Below are 20,557 nucleotides of genomic sequence, written 5' to 3' on the forward strand. Positions count from 1 at the left end.
GTGAGGCTAGGGCTGAGGAGGAAGGATAGAGAGAGGCTAGGGCTGAGGAGGAAGGATAGAGAGAGGCTAGGGCTGAGGAGGAAGGATAGAGAGAGGCTAGGGCTGAGGAGGAAGGATAGAGAGAGGCTAGGGCTGAGGAGGAAGGATAGAGAGAGGCTAGGGCTGAGGAGGAAGGATAGAGAGAGGCTAGGGCTGAGGAGGAAGGATAGAGTGAGGCTAGGGCTGAGGAGGAAGGATAGAGTGAGGCTAGGGCTGAGGAGGAAGGATAGAGAGAGGCTAGGGCTGAGGAGGAAGGATAGAGAGAGGCTAGGGCTGAGGAGGAAGGATAGAGAGAGGCTAGGGCTGAGGAGGAAGGATAGAGAGAGGCTAGGGCTGAGGAGGAAGGATAGAGTGAGGCTAGGGCTGAGGAGGAAGGATAGAGTGAGGCTAGGGCTGAGGAGGAAGGATAGAGTGAGGCTAGGGCTGAGGAGGAAGGATAGAGTGAGGCTAGGGCTGAGGAGGAAGGATAGAGAGAGGCTAGGGCTGAGGAGGAAGGATAGAGAGAGGCTAGGGCTGAGGAGGAAGGATAGAGTGAGGCTAGGGCTGAGGAGGAAGGATAGAGAGAGGCTAGGGCTGAGGAGGAAGGATAGAGTGAGGCTAGGGCTGAGGAGGAAGGATAGAGTGAGGCTAGGGCTGAGGAGGAAGGATAGAGTGAGGCTAGGGCTGAGGAGGAAGGATAGAGTGAGGCTAGGGCTGAGGAGGAAGGATAGAGAGAGGCTAGGGCTGAGGAGGAAGGATAGAGTGAGGCTAGGGCTGAGGAGGAAGGATAGAGTGAGGCTAGGGCTGAGGAGGAAGGATAGAGTGAGGCTAGGGCTGAGGAGGAAGGAGAGAGAGAGGCTAGGGCTGAGGAGGAAGGATAGAGAGAGGCTAGGGCTGAGGAGGAAGGATAGAGTGAGGCTAGGGCTGAGGAGGAAGGAGAGAGAGAGGCTAGGGCTGAGGAGGAAGAGAGAGAGAGAAAGCGAGAGACTAGGGTTGAGGAGGAAAGAGCGAGAGCGAGAGAGAGAGAGAGCGAGAGGCTAGGGCTGAGGAGGAAAGAGAGAGAGGCTAGGGCTGAGGAGGAAAGAGAGAGAGGCTAGGGCTGAGGAGGAAGGAGAGACAGAGGCTAGGGCTGAGGAGGAACGAGAAAGAGAGGCTAGGGCTGAGGAGGAAGGAGAGAGAAAGAGGGAGAAAGAGAGGCTAGGGCTGAGAAGGAAGGAGTGAGTGATGTGAGTGAGTGAGTGAGTGAGTGAGTGAGTGAGTGAGTGAGTGAGTGAGTGAGTGAGTGAGTGAGTGAGTGAGTGAGTGAGTGAGTGAGTGAGTGAGTGAGTGAGTGAGTGAGTGAGTGAGTGAGTGAGTGAGTGAGTGAGTGAGTGGAGAAAGAGGCCAAGTGTGGCACAGTGCAGTCTTCTTAATCACATGTTTATACACAGAGGTAAGACCTACTGCGGTAGAGTAGGACCGACTGAAAAATGACTAGCAGTGCTCCAGGATGTTCTAGCAAGCTCTGACTGGTGTGAGTGAGGCTAGGGCTGAGGAGGAAGGAGAAAGAGAGAGAGAGCAATTCAACTTGGAGCCATACCGTTACTCTGGTTCTGTGTCTCTGCGTGACACTCCAGTTATTAATGTGAACAGGCACTAGCCATACGGGCCAACGCACACAGTCCAACCAGACTAAAACCACTTGCACAGTGGCGTTTTTATTCCTTGACTTATTCCAAAAGCACTTTTTTCACTTTTCCCTACTCGTCTCCAAATTAGACTTCTTTATAATCTAGGGAAAAATTGATTGCGGAGGAGAGAGGACTAGCCAAGCCTTGGATTCATAGTTTTGCCAGAGCTTCATGAAAAGGGCAGAGCTAGGCTTAACTCTGTCTAACTCTGCAGATATTGGCCCTATTTAATCAAAACCGGTAAACAAGCTTTCAAGATAAAATGTAAGTTGCAGTCGCCCTACACTGAATTTAGGGTTTGAATTAAAACAGTTTGCAGTTGTGCTTCTTTTAGTTTCACAGAATCTAAGCATGCATTCTAGCTATGTGAAAGACAGATGCTTTTGAAATAGCATGGAACTCCTAGATCTGTGGTTATGAATGAATGAATGGCAGCTTGCTTGTCTTGTCTTGTCTCAGAATGGTTAAACCCCTTGTCTAGTCTTGTTTCCAAAACAACCGTCCAAAATACACAAACAAAACACAAATAGAATATTGTGGCATGATGTATCACCAGACTTCCACAGATCTGGTTCTTTCTCTGCACACCTGGTCACACTGAGATTCTGATATGAACCCCCACCTTCTCACACACACACACACCTCTATCTGTGAAAGTTAAATACTGTATTGGGCCACTGTGGCCGGCAAACTGGGCGCAAACGGTTATTGGATGTGTTTGGACCTATTGGCAAAAGAAATTATGCAAAAAAAAACCTGTTTAAACTAAGTTGTGCGGTGTCTTGTATACTGGGAAATATGTAGTTTCAGTTTATTAATTCAGTTTAATTTATTGTGTTGTTTATTATTGTAATGGTGTTTTGTTAAGATGCATAGTCAACGGACCAAATACTCTAAGTTAAACATACACCTAACAAATGTATCAGCATTACAAATAAATAGATAAAGGGAGTAATATTACTTGATGTAATAACCTCTTAAATTCTGAGAAGGTAATTTAGAATAACTAAGCAGAAAATAGAGAATATTTGCTTGCTTGTAATACTAATAACTATGTTATTACATTCACTATATTGCTATTTATGTCTAATTGTTGTACTTTTTAAGTTCTATTCAGTATTATGATCAACAACATCGATTGCATGACCACTAACGTTACTAACATGTTCGATTACAAATGGAAGAGTTGTGAATGCATGCATGGTAAAGTTTCTTACAATATGACGTTCCCAATACTGCCAAGCTCATGGCATTGCTGTTTCAAACCGATTCAATGAGTTTTCTGAAGCCTAATCGATAATAAAATGGATTGATTGGAGCGAATGTTTGAAACAAGTAGAGCTGATAGGCAGGCATAAAGCATTCTTGTTAAGCTATAGGTGTCTGAATAACTGACAGCTGTGTCCTCTCGTAAGCTACCCATCTTACCTACTCAGCTGCCAAGCTAGTCTTTTGAAATACATTTCTAGCTAGCTCCATTCGTATTTATGCTAGGAGCCACATACACATTTCAGCATGTGCTGCAGTATTTAAATATATTATTTATACATTATTTAGTACAGTTTTGCAACTTTTGGTGGGAATTAGCTAGTTAGCATGAGGACACCGCTATTTGACAGCTGCTGTCGCGCGCTTGTTTGCTGTTTAGACTCATGTTCCTAAAACCCCATATTTTAACTGTGGGAAAGTCAGTGTGTAATTGCACATACAAAAATAGAAAATACTAATGTTGATGTTTAGCCTACTTATTCTACTTTCTGCTGCCAGAACATTCCCTAGCTTGTTCACATTAGCTAATCTGTTGCAACCAATTCCCCTTCTTCAATGTTCTTGCTGTTTGCAAAGTAATCGCATCTGTGCACTCTTCTACGTCAAGAGAAGTTTACCGGGTATTCGCGGCAAAGATAAAATTCTAACCTGCGGGGCCTAGCGACTGCTGTTGGCCGTCCTCTCCGAAGATCAGCCTGAAGTCCAGCTCCTCATTACCAGTGCAATTTGCAGTAGTCATCGGGGTTGACAGCTCGGGTTCACCCGTCACACGAACGACGGCTAATGCAAAATACTATTTTAAATGTCACAACATTTACAGAACTAACGTTAACTGAAACAAGAAAACGTGTTTAATTTAACGAATCAAAACTGTAGCGAGCAATCGGCGTGAACTAGTTTTTCTTCCTTGATTAGAAATCCAAAAATTATTATTCCTCCCCGGCGACGTTTGGTAATAAAATGCTCGTTAAACTTTTGATTGTCCTACAGCGAGTCTACTCTTTTGTCCTTGCGAACGTTAAATAGATGTTTCGCTGTTTGGTGTCAACAAGACAGACAAGGTTGTCGGTGAAACTGACTCCTCTCACTGGAGCGCCTTCTATCCCAACTTTTACTAACTGCGCGTGACAGGGCAGTTCCAGTAGTGACGTCAGCAAACCCGGGTACACAACAGAGCGCACGCACGCTCTGTCTCTCAATTCAAAGGGCTTTATTGGCATGGGAAACATACAGTATGTTTACATTGCCAAAGCAAGTGAAAATATAATAAACAAAAGTTAAATAAACAATCAGAAATTAACAGTAAACATTTATCTCACACACACGCACAAACACGGATAAGGCTGGCAAGAGCTCCTGGGATATGTAGTTAAATCTCATATTGAAGCTCATTGCCTCAACCTGGACCTTATTATAGCATATAATAAAGTTATCCAGATGTACAGCACTGTTGTCCGACTCGAATTTAATCAGAATGAAATGACACTTTATCTGAGATCATCACACATTTTATGTAATTTTTCTTTTGACTTTTCATTTATAATGTCTCAATCGCTATTTTGAATGAATGCAGGTGCTCATATACTATTGGCCTACATCTCTGCCAGACACAATTACAGTTAAAAACGGACCATGCTGGCTCCAATTAAATAAATGTCCTGTGTTCACGTTGCCTTTTGGGCTATAGGAATTCAACAGACTGCCTGCCCCAAGGTCTATGCAATAGTTTTGCATGTCGATGATGAAGTCTGTGACATATGCATTAGTATTTAAAACTGTCCTTATACTAAGTAGGCCATCACACCTTCCTGGAATGCATTGCTTATGTGATTACTTCAATATATCTGGTACCCTATAGCAGGGATCATCAACTAGATTCAGCCACGGGACGATTCTTTTCTTGAGCAGATGTTCAGGGGGCCGGAACATAATTACAAATCATTTGTAGACCGCGAATTGACCGCAAGAAGCCCAAACATATATACCACTTGAATAAAACATTTCAAACCTTGCTTACATTTTTATATGATCACATATACAGTATATCTCTATTATGCGTGGGAATACCTTGAAACAGAGTTCCAAAATTAAAATCACGTGGAGCTGATTTTCTAGTGTTTTTACAGTCCTTTATGTCCAACATTTATAAAAATGGGCCACCTGCACTATAGACTATATGGATAGTTTTTCTGGCCTGGGCAGATCAAGTAAACCTTTTGACCCTTTCGTGTTGAGCAGATTTCACAATCACTTTAATTGTATCACTGCCAAACATTCTGTGCATAATTAGATTAAACCAAATTATAGCCAACCTTCAACCCTTCTCTCTTAACTATATTGTAATTATATTTTCGTGGCGACAATCCATCACTGATTGGGCCGTAATAACACGATGCACACTTGACCTCTAGATCCCTCAGTCACCAACAAGTTACACTGCCGTTCTAATGATCTCTGTCCTTGTTACTATGCCTACCTGTTCTCCAGGGCTCTCTCTTATAGTACACACTTATATATATATATATATATATATATATATATATATATATATATATATATATATATATATATATATATATATATATATATATATATATATATATATATATATATATATATATATATATATATATATATATTTACTTTAACTGAATATATATATATATTTACTTTAACTGAATGTATGCTTAAAAATGATAACAGTGAATGAAAGTTGACGGTCACACTATAAATAAATATATATATTAATTCAAGAGTGCAATGTCAGATCAAAAATAGTGCAATAACTTTAGCTCAGATAGAGCCTCGCACTACTGGCATTCAACTGGTAAAGCTAAGAAGAGCTACTGGGAATTATTGCAGGGTAAATCTGATGGTAGAATAAGTAAGAAATAAACCCAGCTGCTCAGAGAGTTGTTCCTCCTGATAGTATCAATATTTCCCCTCTGTGACCCAGCCAGATTTCCCCTCTGTGACCCAGACAGATTTCCCCTCTGTGACCCAGACAGATTTTCCCTCTGTGACCCAGCCAGATTTCCCCTCTGTGACCCAGCCAGATTTTCCCTCTGTGACCCAGCCAGATTTCCCCTCTGTGACCCAGCCAGATTTCCCCTCTGTGACCCAGCCATATTTCCCCTCTGTGACCCAGCCAGATGTCCCCTCTGTGACCCAGCCAGATTTCCGCTCTGTGACCCAGCCAGATTTCCCTCTGTGACCCAGCCAGATTTCCCCTCTGTGACCCAGCCAGATTTCCGCTCTGTTACCCAAAGCTATACTGGAACAACACTTAGGGCCTTCTCTATAAGCCTCTGTACTGTTGTAGCTTTGATTGTTGTACCGGAAGTGCAACATTAAAAGTTGCTAGTTATTGGTTAAAGATACAGAAATATAGATATGTAAAGCAGGGACATTCTCCTAACATCATTGCACCTCATGGTGCAATACATAGCTATATTAGTTAGAATCTGAATTTCTACATCATAAAAATGAATTGCTCAATCGGTAAAAAACATCAGAGAGGTTCCATTACATCAGAGGTTTAATAACATCAGAGGTTTAATAACATCAGAGCGGTTTAATAACATCAGAGAGGTTCAATAACATCAGAGAGGTTTAATAACATCAGAGAGGTTCAATAACACCAGAGAGGTTTAATAACATCAGAGCGGTTTAATAACATCAGAGGTTTAATAACATCAGAGGTTTAATAACATCAGAGCAGTTTAATAACATCAGAGCGGTTTAATAACATCAGAGAGGTTTAATAACATCAGAGAGGTTCAATAACACCAGAGAGGTTTAATAACATCAGAGAGGTTTAATAACATCAGAGCGGTTTAATAACATCAGAGAGGTTTAATAACATCAGAGAGGTTCAATAACACCAGAGAGGTTTAATAACATCAGAGAGGTTTAATAACATCAGAGCGGTTTAATAACATCAGAGAGGTTTAATAACATCAGAGAGGTTCAATAACACCAGAGAGGTTTAATAACATCAGAGAGGTTTAATAACATCAGAGAGGTTCAATAACATCAGAGAGGTTCAATAATATCAGAGGTTTAATAACATCAGAGCGGTTTAATAACATCAGAGAGGTTCAATAATATCAGAGGTTTAATAACATCAGAGAGGTTTAATAACATCAGAGAGATTCAATAATATCAGAGGTTTAATAACATCAGAGTGGTTTAATAACATCAGAGAGGTTCAATAACATCAGAGAGGTTCAATAACATCAGAGCGGTTTAATAACATCAGAGAGGTTCAATAATATCAGAGGTTTAATAACATCAGAGCAGTTTAATAACATCAGAGAGGTTCAATAACATCAGAGAGGTTTAATCACACCAGAGAAGTTTGATCAAACCAGGGAGGTACATAACACCAGCGAGGTTCAATAACACCAGAGAGGTCCAATAATATCATAGAGGACAGTTGAATGTCCCCTCATACTGGATTACATCGTTCAACAATGGAAACCTTAAAGTGCTGATGTCTGACTCTATATGACATATGCACACAGGAGTTATACATCAACAGAAATCAAAGCGAAATGTCATTTACTGCTCATTTCTCCTCAATAATACATTAAGTACATGAATATGACTTTATAGAAAATACATAAATCATTAATTGATAACTCTTGCTGGACATTATACATATTTGTGGAGTTTAGGGGAATATATTCCAGTAGTGATATAGGCCTATATAAAAAAAATATGAATTTTTCTGCAGCTGTCTGAGGTGCATTGAGACAGAACACTTGCATACACAAAATCCTCTTATCGAATATTCGTGAAAGATAACGGATACAGCAAAGATAAGAAAAAAACAAGAGAATGTTTTTGCTTGACACGTGGGCGTACAGACGCTGAAGTTCACAAAAGCAATGCGGAAAAAAACATCACATTTCCTGTGGTCTAAATTTCCAAGCAAAAGTACTCACTACATGTAAACCTCATTGACATTCACTGTATGCCATCAGCTGGCGAAATTGAAATTGATTACAAAATATACTAGTTTGAGATCATACTGATAACACTGCTATAGGTATGTTACCTTGACAGTGCATGGTTGAGTTAATTTAGAAATTACAGTTTAATTCAAAAGACAATTCAGTGTTGAAGCATAACCCTCTCTTTTCGTACATTAGGCAACAAACAGCAGCGGCAGCGTAGCCTAGTGGTTAGAGTGTTGGACTAATAACTAAAAGGATGCGAGTTCAAATCCCCTAGCTGACAAGGTACAAATCTGCCGTTAACCCAATGTTCCTAGGCCGTCATTGAAATTAAGAATTTGTTCTGAACTGACTTGCCTAGTTAAATAAAGGTTAAAAAGAAACTCATCGCTGCATTTTATAGCTGCAATATTGATATTATGGGTGTTATGTGGCCAAAATAGAGAAATAACGTAATTTACTAACCTTTAAGTTCCCTGATGTTATTTCACAAAAGTTATTTTGAAAGTTCAGTTTTAATAAACCATATTCGAAAAATATTCTAATTAGATTTAAAAAGTAAATAACAGATTTAGCTGTTGCCTACCTCACAACCTGTCCAACACTGTAAACACTGACTCAGTAGGATTTGTATGCATTCTCTTTTGTATGGTAGGTTATTATTTGTTTTATTGACATCTGCATGAGTACAATGCAGAATGCATGGGTATGTATGGTATGTAATGTATATGATCATCATGACCCCAAGGCATTATAACACTACTGCTGTAAGAGCATGTCTCCAGACCCACTACTAGTTGCTGCTTAATTCGGGTTACCTGTGTGCCTCTTATCTTCTCAGATGACCTTTAAAGGGAGAAGATAAATAACACAGTGTACACAAATTGTGTGGGAGGGTGTGGATGTGGTTAACGATATTAAGTTCTCGTAAAGAAAGTTGTGAGGGAAAAAATAAACCCTCTACCCCCTCACTTGTCCTGTGGGTGAGAGAGGTATGTGACGCTCTCTTTCAAGGATTGAGGCTTGAGCTTCTGCATAGCATAGTACACAGACTGCACAACTTCAATGCATCACCTTGACTGACATGAGCCATTATATGGGTTAAATATTGATGATATTGATGAGGAATGAGGCCTATTTCTAACTTTCTAAATATGGAGAAGACAGGATTATTTCAGGTGTATTTTATCTGAATTCTAAAGGATGTTCTTTAGGCCTGCTTGTTTGTATTAAAATACAGAACCACAAGAAAGCAAATGGCAGGAATGTATCTATTTCATATTGGTACATAACTGAACTGAGTATAACAATAAAAAGCATGTTGATTGAACACCTAAGTGAAAATAGCTACATCTAGACACCATGTAGCCTATTTATATTTTTTTACATTTAAATTGAACCTTTATTTAACTATGAAAAAATGCAAAAGTATACTGGAAAAATTGACTGAGAAATTGGCACAAAAATTCTGAAGAAGAGTGTAAAATGCATACACAGGATAGACATTGAGTGGAGCATACGACAGGTTTTGTGGTTTACGGGTTTGACTTACTGGTTTTCATCCTTGATGTAGTTTGCCCTCAACTGTTTACTGAAAGAACAACAACAAAATCAATCAAGACCCAACATTATTCGCCTCTCCTCACTGCTCACAGCTTTCAGTTCTCTCTAATACTGTCAAAGCTCTTCTATTTTTTCCTCTTTTTGCCACCAGTACTGTTCTGGATAGCAATGTCAGGGTGTTTCCCAATGCTTGAACCAACAGTCAACACGTGACACAGTCTAACACCCTATTACTAACAGCGTATGTGGGATGTTCTGACACTTCAGAAAATCAATCAGTCAACCGGTTCATTCAGGGCATGGGAACTGTGCCTGGTGAGGAATCAATACTGGTGACAGATCAGTAATTACTGAACCACAGAGATCATCAGAGGCAATCTTCATCATCAGGTCCAGGGTGAATAGAGCTATGAGCTCATCATGTGGGTTGTACCATCACATTGGCTTTGATCTAGGGTGGAGAGAAGTTCAATAAATGTATGACTTTCTTGTTTGTTTTTTAGTGTACAAATGTACAAGTCTATTCTATTTTATGAAGTATGTTCTTTTAGGTCAGCAGTGTCAAAGAAGACCTGAATGGGCACTGGTCCTGGAAGTCACCATAAGGTTATCGCAAAATATAGATTTTAATATAAATTATTATAAAATAGTTCAAACAGGTATGGGCTGGGGATTTAGAATGCCAAAAAAGGTCCAGAGGTTGTCAGTGGCTCTTCAGTACAATAGTCTACAATAATGATTTAGTACATGTATCATCATGGCAGAGCACAGATCGAAGCACATCAAACTAGTCTACCACACATGCATACACAGCAAAGTTTAACCATACTAGTAATGATCAATATCAAAATGGTCTTAAGACAGATACATGCATAATTTAATTTAACAATTAACCCAGTATTGAAACACAATAATGACTTGGCTGGCTGTCTCCAACCCACACAGCCAAACTCAAGTTGTACTCAAGTACAATAATACATTAACACAACACAGAAATATAAGACTGATTTCCACTGTGGATGGAAGTTGGCCCACATATTTTACCCTGTTCCATTCGAGTGCTACACAGGTAGCCGACACGTACTATTAAAAACTTTCCATAATGTACATTACATCTAACTTGCTTTCTAAACAGCAAAATGTCATAAAAATAACAACTGGTGAGCAATTTTTGTTGTTGTTGAAATGTCCATTCTATATATTCACTTCTATCTGGGCTACCCGTTCTATTCAATAAGCAGGGCGTCATCTCTTGCGACAGATGACGTCATCATTATTCGCCACCGACGCATGTGCAATTAAACGTTTGAAATTGAACGGAAAATACAGTCCGGTAAAAACGTATATAATCAAATAAGTCTTGTTCTCGGAAGCATTTGATAAATTATACACTATAATGAAATACAACAGAAACTGTATTGTCTATTTGTGAAGACGTGCACCAGCTGATTCCTCTTACCTAACGTTAGCTAGCTAGTAAGCTAGCTAACTTACCATCAGAATGCAGTCTGTGAAGGTCGGCTACTCAGTATTGTTTACGTTGATATCAAAACACAACTTCTCGTCCTCGGGTCATTTCAGAGCACTAGCATGTAGTCATGGTACAATCAGTTCAGCCTGTGGTACCCATCACATGTCAACCAGAAAAAAAAATGCATGAAATGAAAATGTATGAAATGTATGCACTCACTACTGTAAGTCGCTCTGGATAAGAGCGTCTGCTAAATGACTAAAATGTAAATGTAAACCACAGCACAGCCTGTGGTCATTCGTATTCCCAGACAGATGCAGGAGCAGGTAGAACATGTGAAGCAGGTGAGAGGCAAGAACAAAGTCAACACCATCAAGGCTGGCAAGCTCCTAATCAAAAGCAAGAACCCAGAACTGAATCAGTCTGCAGGCTACACACTTGGGAAATTTGAGCATCCCCATCTCTCCTCCAAAGGATGGAAACACAACAAATCATTTGGTGACTACTTCACAGTTAACAACACTCAGCGTACTCCACCCTTTGTCACTGAAATCCAGGATGAGGAGGGTGACAAACTCAAAGAGAAGAGTAAACCTATTACATTTCACAACCTCCACCTCTGCCCGGACTTAGTGGAGGCTTTGGGCAAGGACAACATAACTCGCCCTACAACCGTTCAACTACAAACCATCCCCAAGCTCCTGAAAGGCTATAACATCCTGTGCGCAGCTGAGACGGGCAGCGGCAAAACCCTGAGCTACCTGTTGCCTGTCATTCACAAACTACAGGCTGAGAAAGCAGATTCTGTGTCTATAGAGACCACACCCAGGACTCGCTCTGTTATCATTGTCCCCTCTAGAGAACTTGCTGACCAGGTCTCAGCTGTGGCCAGGAGCCTGTGTGGCCCATTCGGGCTGATGGTGAAGACAGTGGGAGGTGGGAGAGGTGTGGGCAACATCAAGCTGGCCTTCACCAAGGGTCCCCCGGATGTGTTGGTGGCCACACCTGGTGCCCTCGTCAAGGCCCTGCGGAGACGCTACCTAGACCTTGGGGAGCTGAGCTTCATGGTGGTGGACGAGGCAGACACCATGTTTGATCCCAGCTTCTCTGGCATGCTGGAGAGCATCCTGGCCCAGACCCGCGTGTCCTGCGACCCCTCAGAGACCCGGGGCCCCGGCCCCACCCGCAAGGCCCAGCTGGTGGTGGTGGGGGCCACGTTCCCCGGTGGGGTCGGAGAAGTTCTCAGCCAGGTCATTATCATTACTTTTTCCTACATATTTCCCTATACACCCTACTCCCTATACTATAGTGCACTACCACATAGGACTCTGGTCAAAAGTAGTGCATATTCCTGCCTCATGTAAAATGTGTTGAGACCCATGGAAAATGCACATTAAAATGAGACTGACTTGTTCTTATAGGTGACGGACCTGGGCAGCATGGTGACCATCAAGAGCAAGAATCTTCACTTCCTCATGCCACATGTAAAACAGACCTTCCTGAAGGTATTCCCCACCTTTTAGTTTTTTTGTTTTCATTGGTTTGGTATTAGTGTTTTGTTTCTTTGGTGTTCTTCAATATTGTAAAGTGTCTTTGGGTCCTATATAAAACCATGTACTAGTACTTAGGTATTTATAGTAGAGCTGTCAAAGTTAATCAGTTAACTGGAGTTAACTTTTAGTAATTTTCGTGCATACATTTTTTTTTAATTGTGATTATTCACATTGTCTGAAGGCATTAAAAATACATCATCTATACAGCTAAAAACAAAAATGCGATGTCAAATCAAGTTGACATTGAGGTTAAAGAAAGAGTTAATCAATTTATCAGATTTTGCTTACCGTTATTTTGGACAAAATCAAGACGTCAATATTCCATAATGCTTTTTGTCAAAAAATCTATTACAGCTCAAATTGAGCAAATTCAGAATTTGTGATTAATCGCGATTCATCCTATAATTTGACAGAATACTATGAATTACATTAGTATACTATAAATTATATAGTAATTTATAGTATTAAATTATTAAAGTATAAATGATAGAATATAATTTATAGTGTACTATCTATAACAAATCTATATTATTCAATGTTAAGGTGATGGGAGCTGACAAGCTTCTGGAGCTCCACCAGGCCCTGAAGGCAGCAGAGCAGGACAAGGCTGGGGTGTTGGTGTTCTGTAACCGGGCTTCTACAGTCAACTGGCTGGGCTACTCCCTGGAGGACATGGGGCTGAGACACGTCCGACTGCAGGGGGAGATGCCTGCCTCCCTCCGGGCTGGAATCTTCCACTCCTTCCAGAAGGGACAGGTGATATGAGACAAGAAAATACTTTGTCTGCTTATTCAGTTTCAAATTCCTTATCAAACTCCATGTGATATCTATGTCCGTATTGTGTGACAAGGTCCATGTGACACAATAAAGAAACACTTTAAAAAGACACCCAGTAAAAATAACACATTAACCACAGATCATAACAAAACACATAGCTAATATGTAATTAATAACAGAGACGTCCCTATAGGTGGACGTGCTGATCTGTACCGACATCGCTTCCCGAGGACTGGACACCCAGAGGGTCTGTCTGGTGGTCAACTACGACTTCCCAGAATCCCACACGGACTACATCCACCGGGCGGGGCGGGTCGGCCGGGCAGGGAGTGTAGAGGATGGGGAGGTGCTCAGCTTCGTCACCCACCCCTGGGACGTGGAGCTGGTGCAGAAGATTGAGACGGCTGCCCGGAGGAGGACAAGTCTGCCTGGGATGGAGTCCTCCATCAGGAAGCCTGAGCCCAAAGCAGCTGAAGAGGAGGAGGAAGAGGGGTTGCCCTACTAGTGGGTCTGCCACAAATAAGGATATTACCAAAGCAGAACTAACTTCTTAATTATTTCAGTAAAACGATTGGATCGATGATAGCCCCAAACCAGCTGTGTGAGACTGAATCCTTTCTCTCCATGGTCGGCTTTTAATTTGACCTTTTTAGATGCCATATCATGTTTGAGACTGGAACTATGATCTGACTTCTCTTTTTAACCCAGATGGTTACCACATGTCATTCCAAAGAGGAAGTGTCTTTGGTAATGTACAAAAATCATGCCCTCTTACAAGCAGCAGCTGTGCGGCACGTGTTTGCACTTCTCACAGGTAACCATGGGGTGGCAGTATTTACTTTATTTGACCTGTCATACAGCAGTCATACAATAACCAGAGAAGGGCTATGGCCGAATATAGCCTTATTTTAATGCTCATCCACATGCGGCAAGCCCTTTGTTTATGGAATTTAACTCAGCCATAATAACTTGTTTTGGTAAAACATAGGTTAAAGAATCTAAAAAACATTTAGAACAAGTATGGAATACCGATTTTACTTTTCCTTCCAGAAATGAAAATAATTTCCTTGAAAGAGTAACTCATATAACCTTTCATGTATCTGGTAGGGTGCCACGGAGACAACGGTGCTAATCTCTTCCCACTAACCACAGGTAGACCCACATTAGCATATTACGTTTTGGAAAGTGGTCTTCACTGTTTCTGCTTTTTTGTGTGTAATACAGAAGCACAACATTAAAACCTCCATATGTAGAAATGTCCATTAATCTACAGTCAAGTTGGATTCAGGCCCTAGCCTTGAAGTCTATCCCATTGATGCCTGCGGTTACTTGTTTTAGAGGAAGCAAGATGTTTGAACATGAAAATGTGTCGGAGTGAAAATAAATCTCTTTGTGAAATCTACTTTCTCAATATGCCTCTATATTTTCTCACTTATTGAGTTTGCTTTAATTGTACCAAATATAACGTCACTAGGTTGCTGTACCATAAACATATACCTGTAGACATCCTTGTGCTGTACACATCCAGACTGAGTGAGACTTGAGCTTTTTAGGAGTTCTTACAGTATTACTACACTGAACAAAAATATAAATGCAACATGTAAAGTGTTTGTTCCATGTTTCATGAGCTGAAATCAAATTTTCCATATACACAAAAAGTATTTCTCTCAAATTTTGTGCACAAATTTGTTTGCTGGGGACAATAAAAGGCCACTCTAAAATGTGCTGTTTTTTCACACAACACAATGCCACAAGTGTTGAGGGAGTGTGCAATTGGCATGCTGACTGCAGGAATGTCCACCAGAGCTGTTGCCAGAAAGTTGAATGTTCATTTCTTTACCATAATTACCGCCTCCAACGTAATTTTAGAGAATTTGGCTATACGTCCAACCGGCCTCACAACCGCAGACCACGTGTAATCACGCCAGCCCACGACCTCCACATCCAGCTTCATCTGCGGGATCGTCTGAGACCAGCCACCCGGACAGCTGGTGAAACAAGAGTATTTCTGTCTGTAATAAAGCCCTTTTGTGGGGAAAAACTCATTCTGATTGGCTGGTCCTGGCTCCCCAGTGGGTGGGCCTATGCCCTCCCAGGCCCACCCATGGCTGCGCCATTTTTTATTTCACTTTTATTTAACCAGGTAGGCAAGTTGAGAACAAGTTCTCATTCACAACTGTGACCTGGTCAAGATAAAGCAAAGCAGTTCGACACATATAACAACACAGAGTTACACATGGAGTAAAACAAACATACAGTCAAAATACAGTAGAAAAACAAGTCTATATACAATGTGAGCAAATGAGGTGAGATAGAGAGGTAAAGGCAATAAATAGGCCATGGTGGCGAAGTAAATACAATATAGCAATTAATCACTGGAATGGTAGATTTGACAGTAGATGAGTGTGCAAAGTAGAAATACTGGGGTGCAAAGGAGAAAAATAAATAAATACAGTAGGGGATGAGGTAGTTGTTTGGGCTATTTATAGATGGGCTATGTACAGGTGCAGTGACCTGTGAGCTGCTCTGATGGCTGGTGCTTAAAGCTAGTGAGGGAGATAAGTGTTTCCAGTTTCAGAGATTTTTGTAGTTCGTTCCATTCATTGGCAGCAGAGAACTGGAAGGAGAGACGGACAAAGGAGGAATTGACTTTGGGGGTGACAAGTGAGATATACCTGCTGGAACGCGTGCTAGGGGTGGGTGCAGCTATGGTGACCAGCGAGCAGAGATAAGGTGGGACTTTACCTAGCAGGGTCTTGTAGATGACCTGGAGCCAGTGGGTTTGGCAATGAGTATGAAGCGAGGGCCAGCCAACGAGAGCGTACAGGTCGCAATGGTGGGTAGTATATGGGGCTTTGGTGACAAAACGGATGCACTGTGATAATTAATAATTAGTAATTACAATGTGCTTATCAATGCACTTCCTTATACTGAAAGATGATTTAGTATAGTAAATAGAATAAAACATTTGGTCAAAGCAAAGCCTAACATGAGAACTAAGGGTAAAGATTTGCAGCAGGCGGTCTGAACTGAGTGTAGGTGTTCCAGGGTGTTCACATCAGAATCCCTGGAATGTTGTTGTGCTTATACTTCTGTCTGCAGCTCACTCTGTGGGATAACACCACCTTACGGGTTTGTCTTATTTTCACATTCCTCTGCCCTGACAACGAGTGCCAAGTTCTTTCCTCTACTACACTCTGCCCTGAAAACAAGTTTGGCTCCACAGCGTTCCTCCTCTATAGTAGACTGGGGGCTAAGTGCGTCGTTAGATGCTTTTTTGGCCTACCGCGTCACTTTATACACAGAAAATCTCCACTGAACATAGAATCACATGGTTCATCCCTATCTCTCTGCTGTAAACTTCAGAACAAAGTTGACTACAAATACAAACTTGCCAATGTCTTTGCAATTGATACAAACAAGTGACGTATAAAGTGATGCTTCAAATAAAAAGAAATTCCACACATTAACTTTTAACAAGGCACACCTGTTAGTTGAAATGCATTCCAGGTGACTACCTCATAAAGCTGGTTGAGAGAATGCAAAGAGTGTGTAAACTTGTCATCAATGCAAAGGGTGGCTTCTTTGAAGAATCTAAAATATATTTGTTTAGCACTTTTTTTACTACATGATTCCATATGTGTTATTTCATAGTTTTGATGTCTTCACTGTTATTCTACAATGTAGTAGATGGAACACAGCTACATACATAATTGTCTACAATGCAGAAGTGACTACAAAGCCCCTTAAAGTCCCTCTTTTATGACGTGTTTCCGCTTTCCTAGCACTATCCCCTTACCTCCCCTCCCTTCAACACCAACCACCACTACTGTTCACTATTTGGCCACTTTGAGATTTCCTCAGCGAGGAGGGGTTTTTACTCAATAGAGCAGGACTTCTGGCTATATCTGAAGGGCTGACTGCAGGCAATGAAACAGTAGCACATTCACAGGTAGGATAGTATTTTCTGCCGGCTTATTATGTATGTCCAGTCCGCTTCTTGAATAGACGTCGAAATGAGACATTCTCTCTGTCCATGCTTGGTTTAATTAGGGATTTGATGGGAGTGCGTTGCGAAACAGCGAGCAAGGCGATGTAGAAACCTTGCTTGACTATCGAATGAATGGGATTGTATGTCTTGTTTCAGAGTTATCCTTACTGCATAGTTTTTATTGGGATGTAAACTCTTAACTGTTGTGTATACAGTTTCTTATTTCAAATCATGTGCGTGTCCCCTACTTTTCGGGAATTTATGGTCAAAATCACATTTCATGGTGTGAGATTAGGCTGCAGAGGATGTTGGCTGTTGAGGAATTTCACATTAACGTCATTGCATTTTCATACTACTACAGGAAATTAAGTAGTTTAGACCCAAATGTAACATTTTCGGCTAAATGACCACATATATTGCGTTTGGTAAGAAGAGAAGCAGGAGTCGAAGTACATGTGTTTTTGGGGTCTCTCTGTTTGTGAAATGAGAGTGCCGAATTGAGCACTTTATAATAACACCACGTTTGTAAACTTAATCAACATTACTGAGTATATCCAATGTAACAAATACCCTACACTATTGTTAGAAATATAGCCTGTGCATGCGTAGGGGTCATGGCAATTAAATTGTAACTGCACGGAGGGGTGCGATTTGAAGCCGCCATATTATAACCTGATAGCCGCTACCATCAGTGAGTACCACTAGACTAGACACATTAAAACTTTGCATTATCTCCGTTTATACATGATACGCCAATGAAGTATCTATGCATTGATATGTTTTATATGAAACACAACAGTGTGCCAAGCTGTGTTTCCCCATATCAGAGGCACTCATTGTATAGTGAATCTGGCCGAATAAGCACGCGAATGATTTTTAAATCCAACCACACTCGTCCAGTATTTCAGCAGCAGTTTTCCACGTCCGTGAGCTTTGCACCAGCGTGGGTGCTGGTCGCTACAATATATATATATCTATGTGTCGCTCGTCATAAGAACGGCAACATTGTAACCAGGAATGTGCAACGGTCCGGATAATTGCTGGCTGTGGAATTTCCACGAATTACTCTATTTACTCTGATTTAAAGATGTTGTGTGCCTTCTTGCAGCGCATGGTAGTGCCACACCCCTTGGCTTGCGTTGAAGTACCACTGTGATCATGTAGCCTATTAAATGCACAATATCGTCAATTGACCATTAATTTTGCACGGTATAGCCTACCATTGCTTGGTATAACTACAATTCGATCATTTTAAGAATACTACAAAATAATGTTCTTATTTTTTTTCATGTGGTGAATGATTATTCAAATAACTGCATGTACAGTGTTGATACATTCATATTTTATTGCTGTTTGTAAAGGACCACTAGTAAAGCTGGGCAAACTTGTCATTTAGCCTATAAGAATCTTGGAGTACGGCTAGAGGTAGACTTGTTGGTTTCAGCTGGTAAGCAGAAGGTTGACACTGTTATGAGTGGCAGAAAAAGGGGGATGTTTGAAATGTTTGCTGAGCAAGCTAGGTTTTTTGGGCAGTTTTATGGACAAAAAGTACATGGTTCAGAAGACTCCCTGGCTTAGTTCTTGGCGTGCCAGTAAAAGACATGGCCTTCGAGTGAGGATGTTCTGTGTACATAATGTCTCAGAGAAGACTGACTGATAGCTCTGTTGGGACACCTACCATACTGGGATTGGTTTGTTATGTCTGAAATGAGTCATTGATCCTATTGATCGGCCAGGGTAAGGTAATGTCACTCTACATGGGGTTGGCACCTTCCCTTCTCTTCATCTAGTTCAGGGCTGGTCAATGCCAATCCTGTAGAGCCAAAACACTTCTGGTTTTCATGCTCTTCTTCTAATAAGACTGAGGACACCAGGAAAGTACAATTAACTGCCAGGTAGAAACTAAAAGCAGTAGTGTTTGGGCTCTCCAGGACTGGAATTAAACAGCTGTGGGCTCGGTTTCCCAAAAGCATCGTAAGGCTAAGTTCATCGTTAGAACCATTGAGCTCAGTGGTTCTAATGATTAACTTAGCCTTAATATGCATTTGGGAAACTGGGCTCTGGTCTAGTTGAATCCGATGGAGGGGCTGCATGGCTTTTCCCAGAGGATTGGTCTTCCACTCTGTCATAGAAAAGCAATGAAGTATTTGAATACATATGGGGAGCGTTCAGGTCGCATCAACGTTTGCTAGGTTGCGTGACGGTTTGTACTGAACGACACGTTTCCCTAAAACATTGCGTACCGTTCATCAACAGTCTGAGGTATGTTTGCTCAGATTTGATGTGTGGCCTGATCAATATGGGTGTGACCATCTCAAATCACAACTCGTACAGCACTATAATCACAATGTTTTTCAACTGGTCGTTAAGTACCGTTTCCGTTGAATTCAGCAGTTGCCCACCGTTTTGTCTTACTGAACGCAAACCCTGGTTAATTTTACACTTGACCATTTGTAAAATATTCCTCCATAAGAACTATTTAACCGTTCTTATTGATGCTTAGTATGCACTGCAGGTCAGTCATCACCAGCATTAACTTCTATCATTTTCATGCTTACACACATCTGACATTCACGAAACCTCAATCAAAAGCCTTTTCCTCCTTGTATTAGGAACTGCTCTGACCTTTTTAAACGTGTGTATTCATCCATTACATTATTAGCAGTTTGAGCTACATTCTGTCAAAGCAGCAGTGATTGACAAATATTCTTACTGTTTCAATGGGCCTGTTTGTCCAATTCCCAGCACTGAGATGAGTGGCATGAAGTGACAGTATTTAGACTAACAATCAAGCCCTTTATGAAACTGCTGTTTGATGCTAACCAGTATAGCTGCCTTATTTTTTTGTGAATGCAGTATTTATATTCACATCGTTTAATATGAACAATGAATACATCACTTTAGCAGCAGAAATGTAATATGAATCTATGTGATGGTGGAGTGGGATACATGACAGCATTTGTATCTGGGTCTGTTCTATGGCGTTAATGGCAATATGATTGTATGCGTTAATACACATTCTGTTATGATTATAGGCTACAGTTTGTCAGTCTGATTGGTATCCATGTCATTTCCCACATGGTGCTGACCGCTGGTTTATGCATCGTTCTGTATTTTACATACTAAACCTGATAGTGCCACATTCCAGCTATAGGCAATAATAAGAGCCTCTCAAAGCCACAGGCCAATGTGTTTATGGCTTATAAAGACCTCTAAGGCATCCGGTTGTGGAGGAGTTCATCACGAGTGTTATGGCTAATTTATTGATCCAGCCTGCGTTGTGT

General features: G+C 41.1%; 3 protein-coding genes across 6 annotated transcripts in view; 2 read left to right on the forward strand and 1 right to left on the reverse strand.

The window, feature by feature from the left end:
* Positions 1-4,075, reverse strand: part of LOC106562446 (nuclear factor of activated T-cells, cytoplasmic 3) — a 90,158-nt gene extending 86,083 nt beyond the window's left edge. The window contains exon 1 of one of the 2 annotated variants that reach the window (XM_045689318.2): positions 3,606-4,075. In XM_045689318.2, coding sequence (XP_045545274.1) covers positions 3,606-3,696 — 91 coding nt within the window. In that variant the 5' untranslated portion in view covers positions 3,697-4,075. The remainder of the gene's footprint in view (positions 1-3,605) is intronic. The other variant, XM_045689317.2, reaches the window with a different exon arrangement.
* A 6,662-nt stretch (positions 4,076-10,737) lies between these two features.
* On the forward strand, positions 10,738-14,684 carry LOC106562449 (putative ATP-dependent RNA helicase DDX28). The gene is made up of 4 exons (XM_014127341.3): positions 10,738-12,202; positions 12,374-12,457; positions 13,049-13,261; positions 13,476-14,684. Exons 1-4 carry the CDS (start codon positions 11,267-11,269, stop codon positions 13,785-13,787), a joined length of 1,545 nt encoding a protein of 514 aa, XP_013982816.3. The 5' UTR covers positions 10,738-11,266; the 3' UTR covers positions 13,788-14,684.
* Positions 14,685-17,098: 2,414 nt separating this feature from the next.
* Positions 17,099-20,557, forward strand: part of LOC106562413 (talin-2) — a 120,634-nt gene continuing 117,175 nt past the window's right edge. For 2 of the 3 annotated variants that reach the window (XM_082957851.1, XM_082957852.1), the window contains exon 1: positions 17,099-17,234. The gene's annotated coding sequence lies outside the window, so the exon portion shown is untranslated. The remainder of the gene's footprint in view (positions 17,235-20,557) is intronic. The other variant, XM_082957853.1, reaches the window with a different exon arrangement.

Source organism: Salmo salar, chromosome 11 (assembly GCF_965601325.2).
Source record: "Salmo salar chromosome 11, fSalSal1, whole genome shotgun sequence".
Classification (NCBI taxonomy): domain Eukaryota; kingdom Metazoa; phylum Chordata; class Actinopteri; order Salmoniformes; family Salmonidae; genus Salmo; species Salmo salar.

Excerpts from the sequence above, each read along its gene's own strand:
- LOC106562449 (XM_014127341.3), top strand. The coding sequence starts at position 11,267 with ATGCAGGAGCAGGTAGAACATGTGAAGCAGGTGAGAGGCAAGAACAAA. Across the intron at positions 12,203-12,373 it reads TCGGAGAAGTTCTCAGCCAG|GTGACGGACCTGGGCAGCAT; the intron begins GTCATTATCATT and ends TTGTTCTTATAG. Across the intron at positions 13,262-13,475 it reads ACTCCTTCCAGAAGGGACAG|GTGGACGTGCTGATCTGTAC; the intron begins GTGATATGAGAC and ends ACGTCCCTATAG.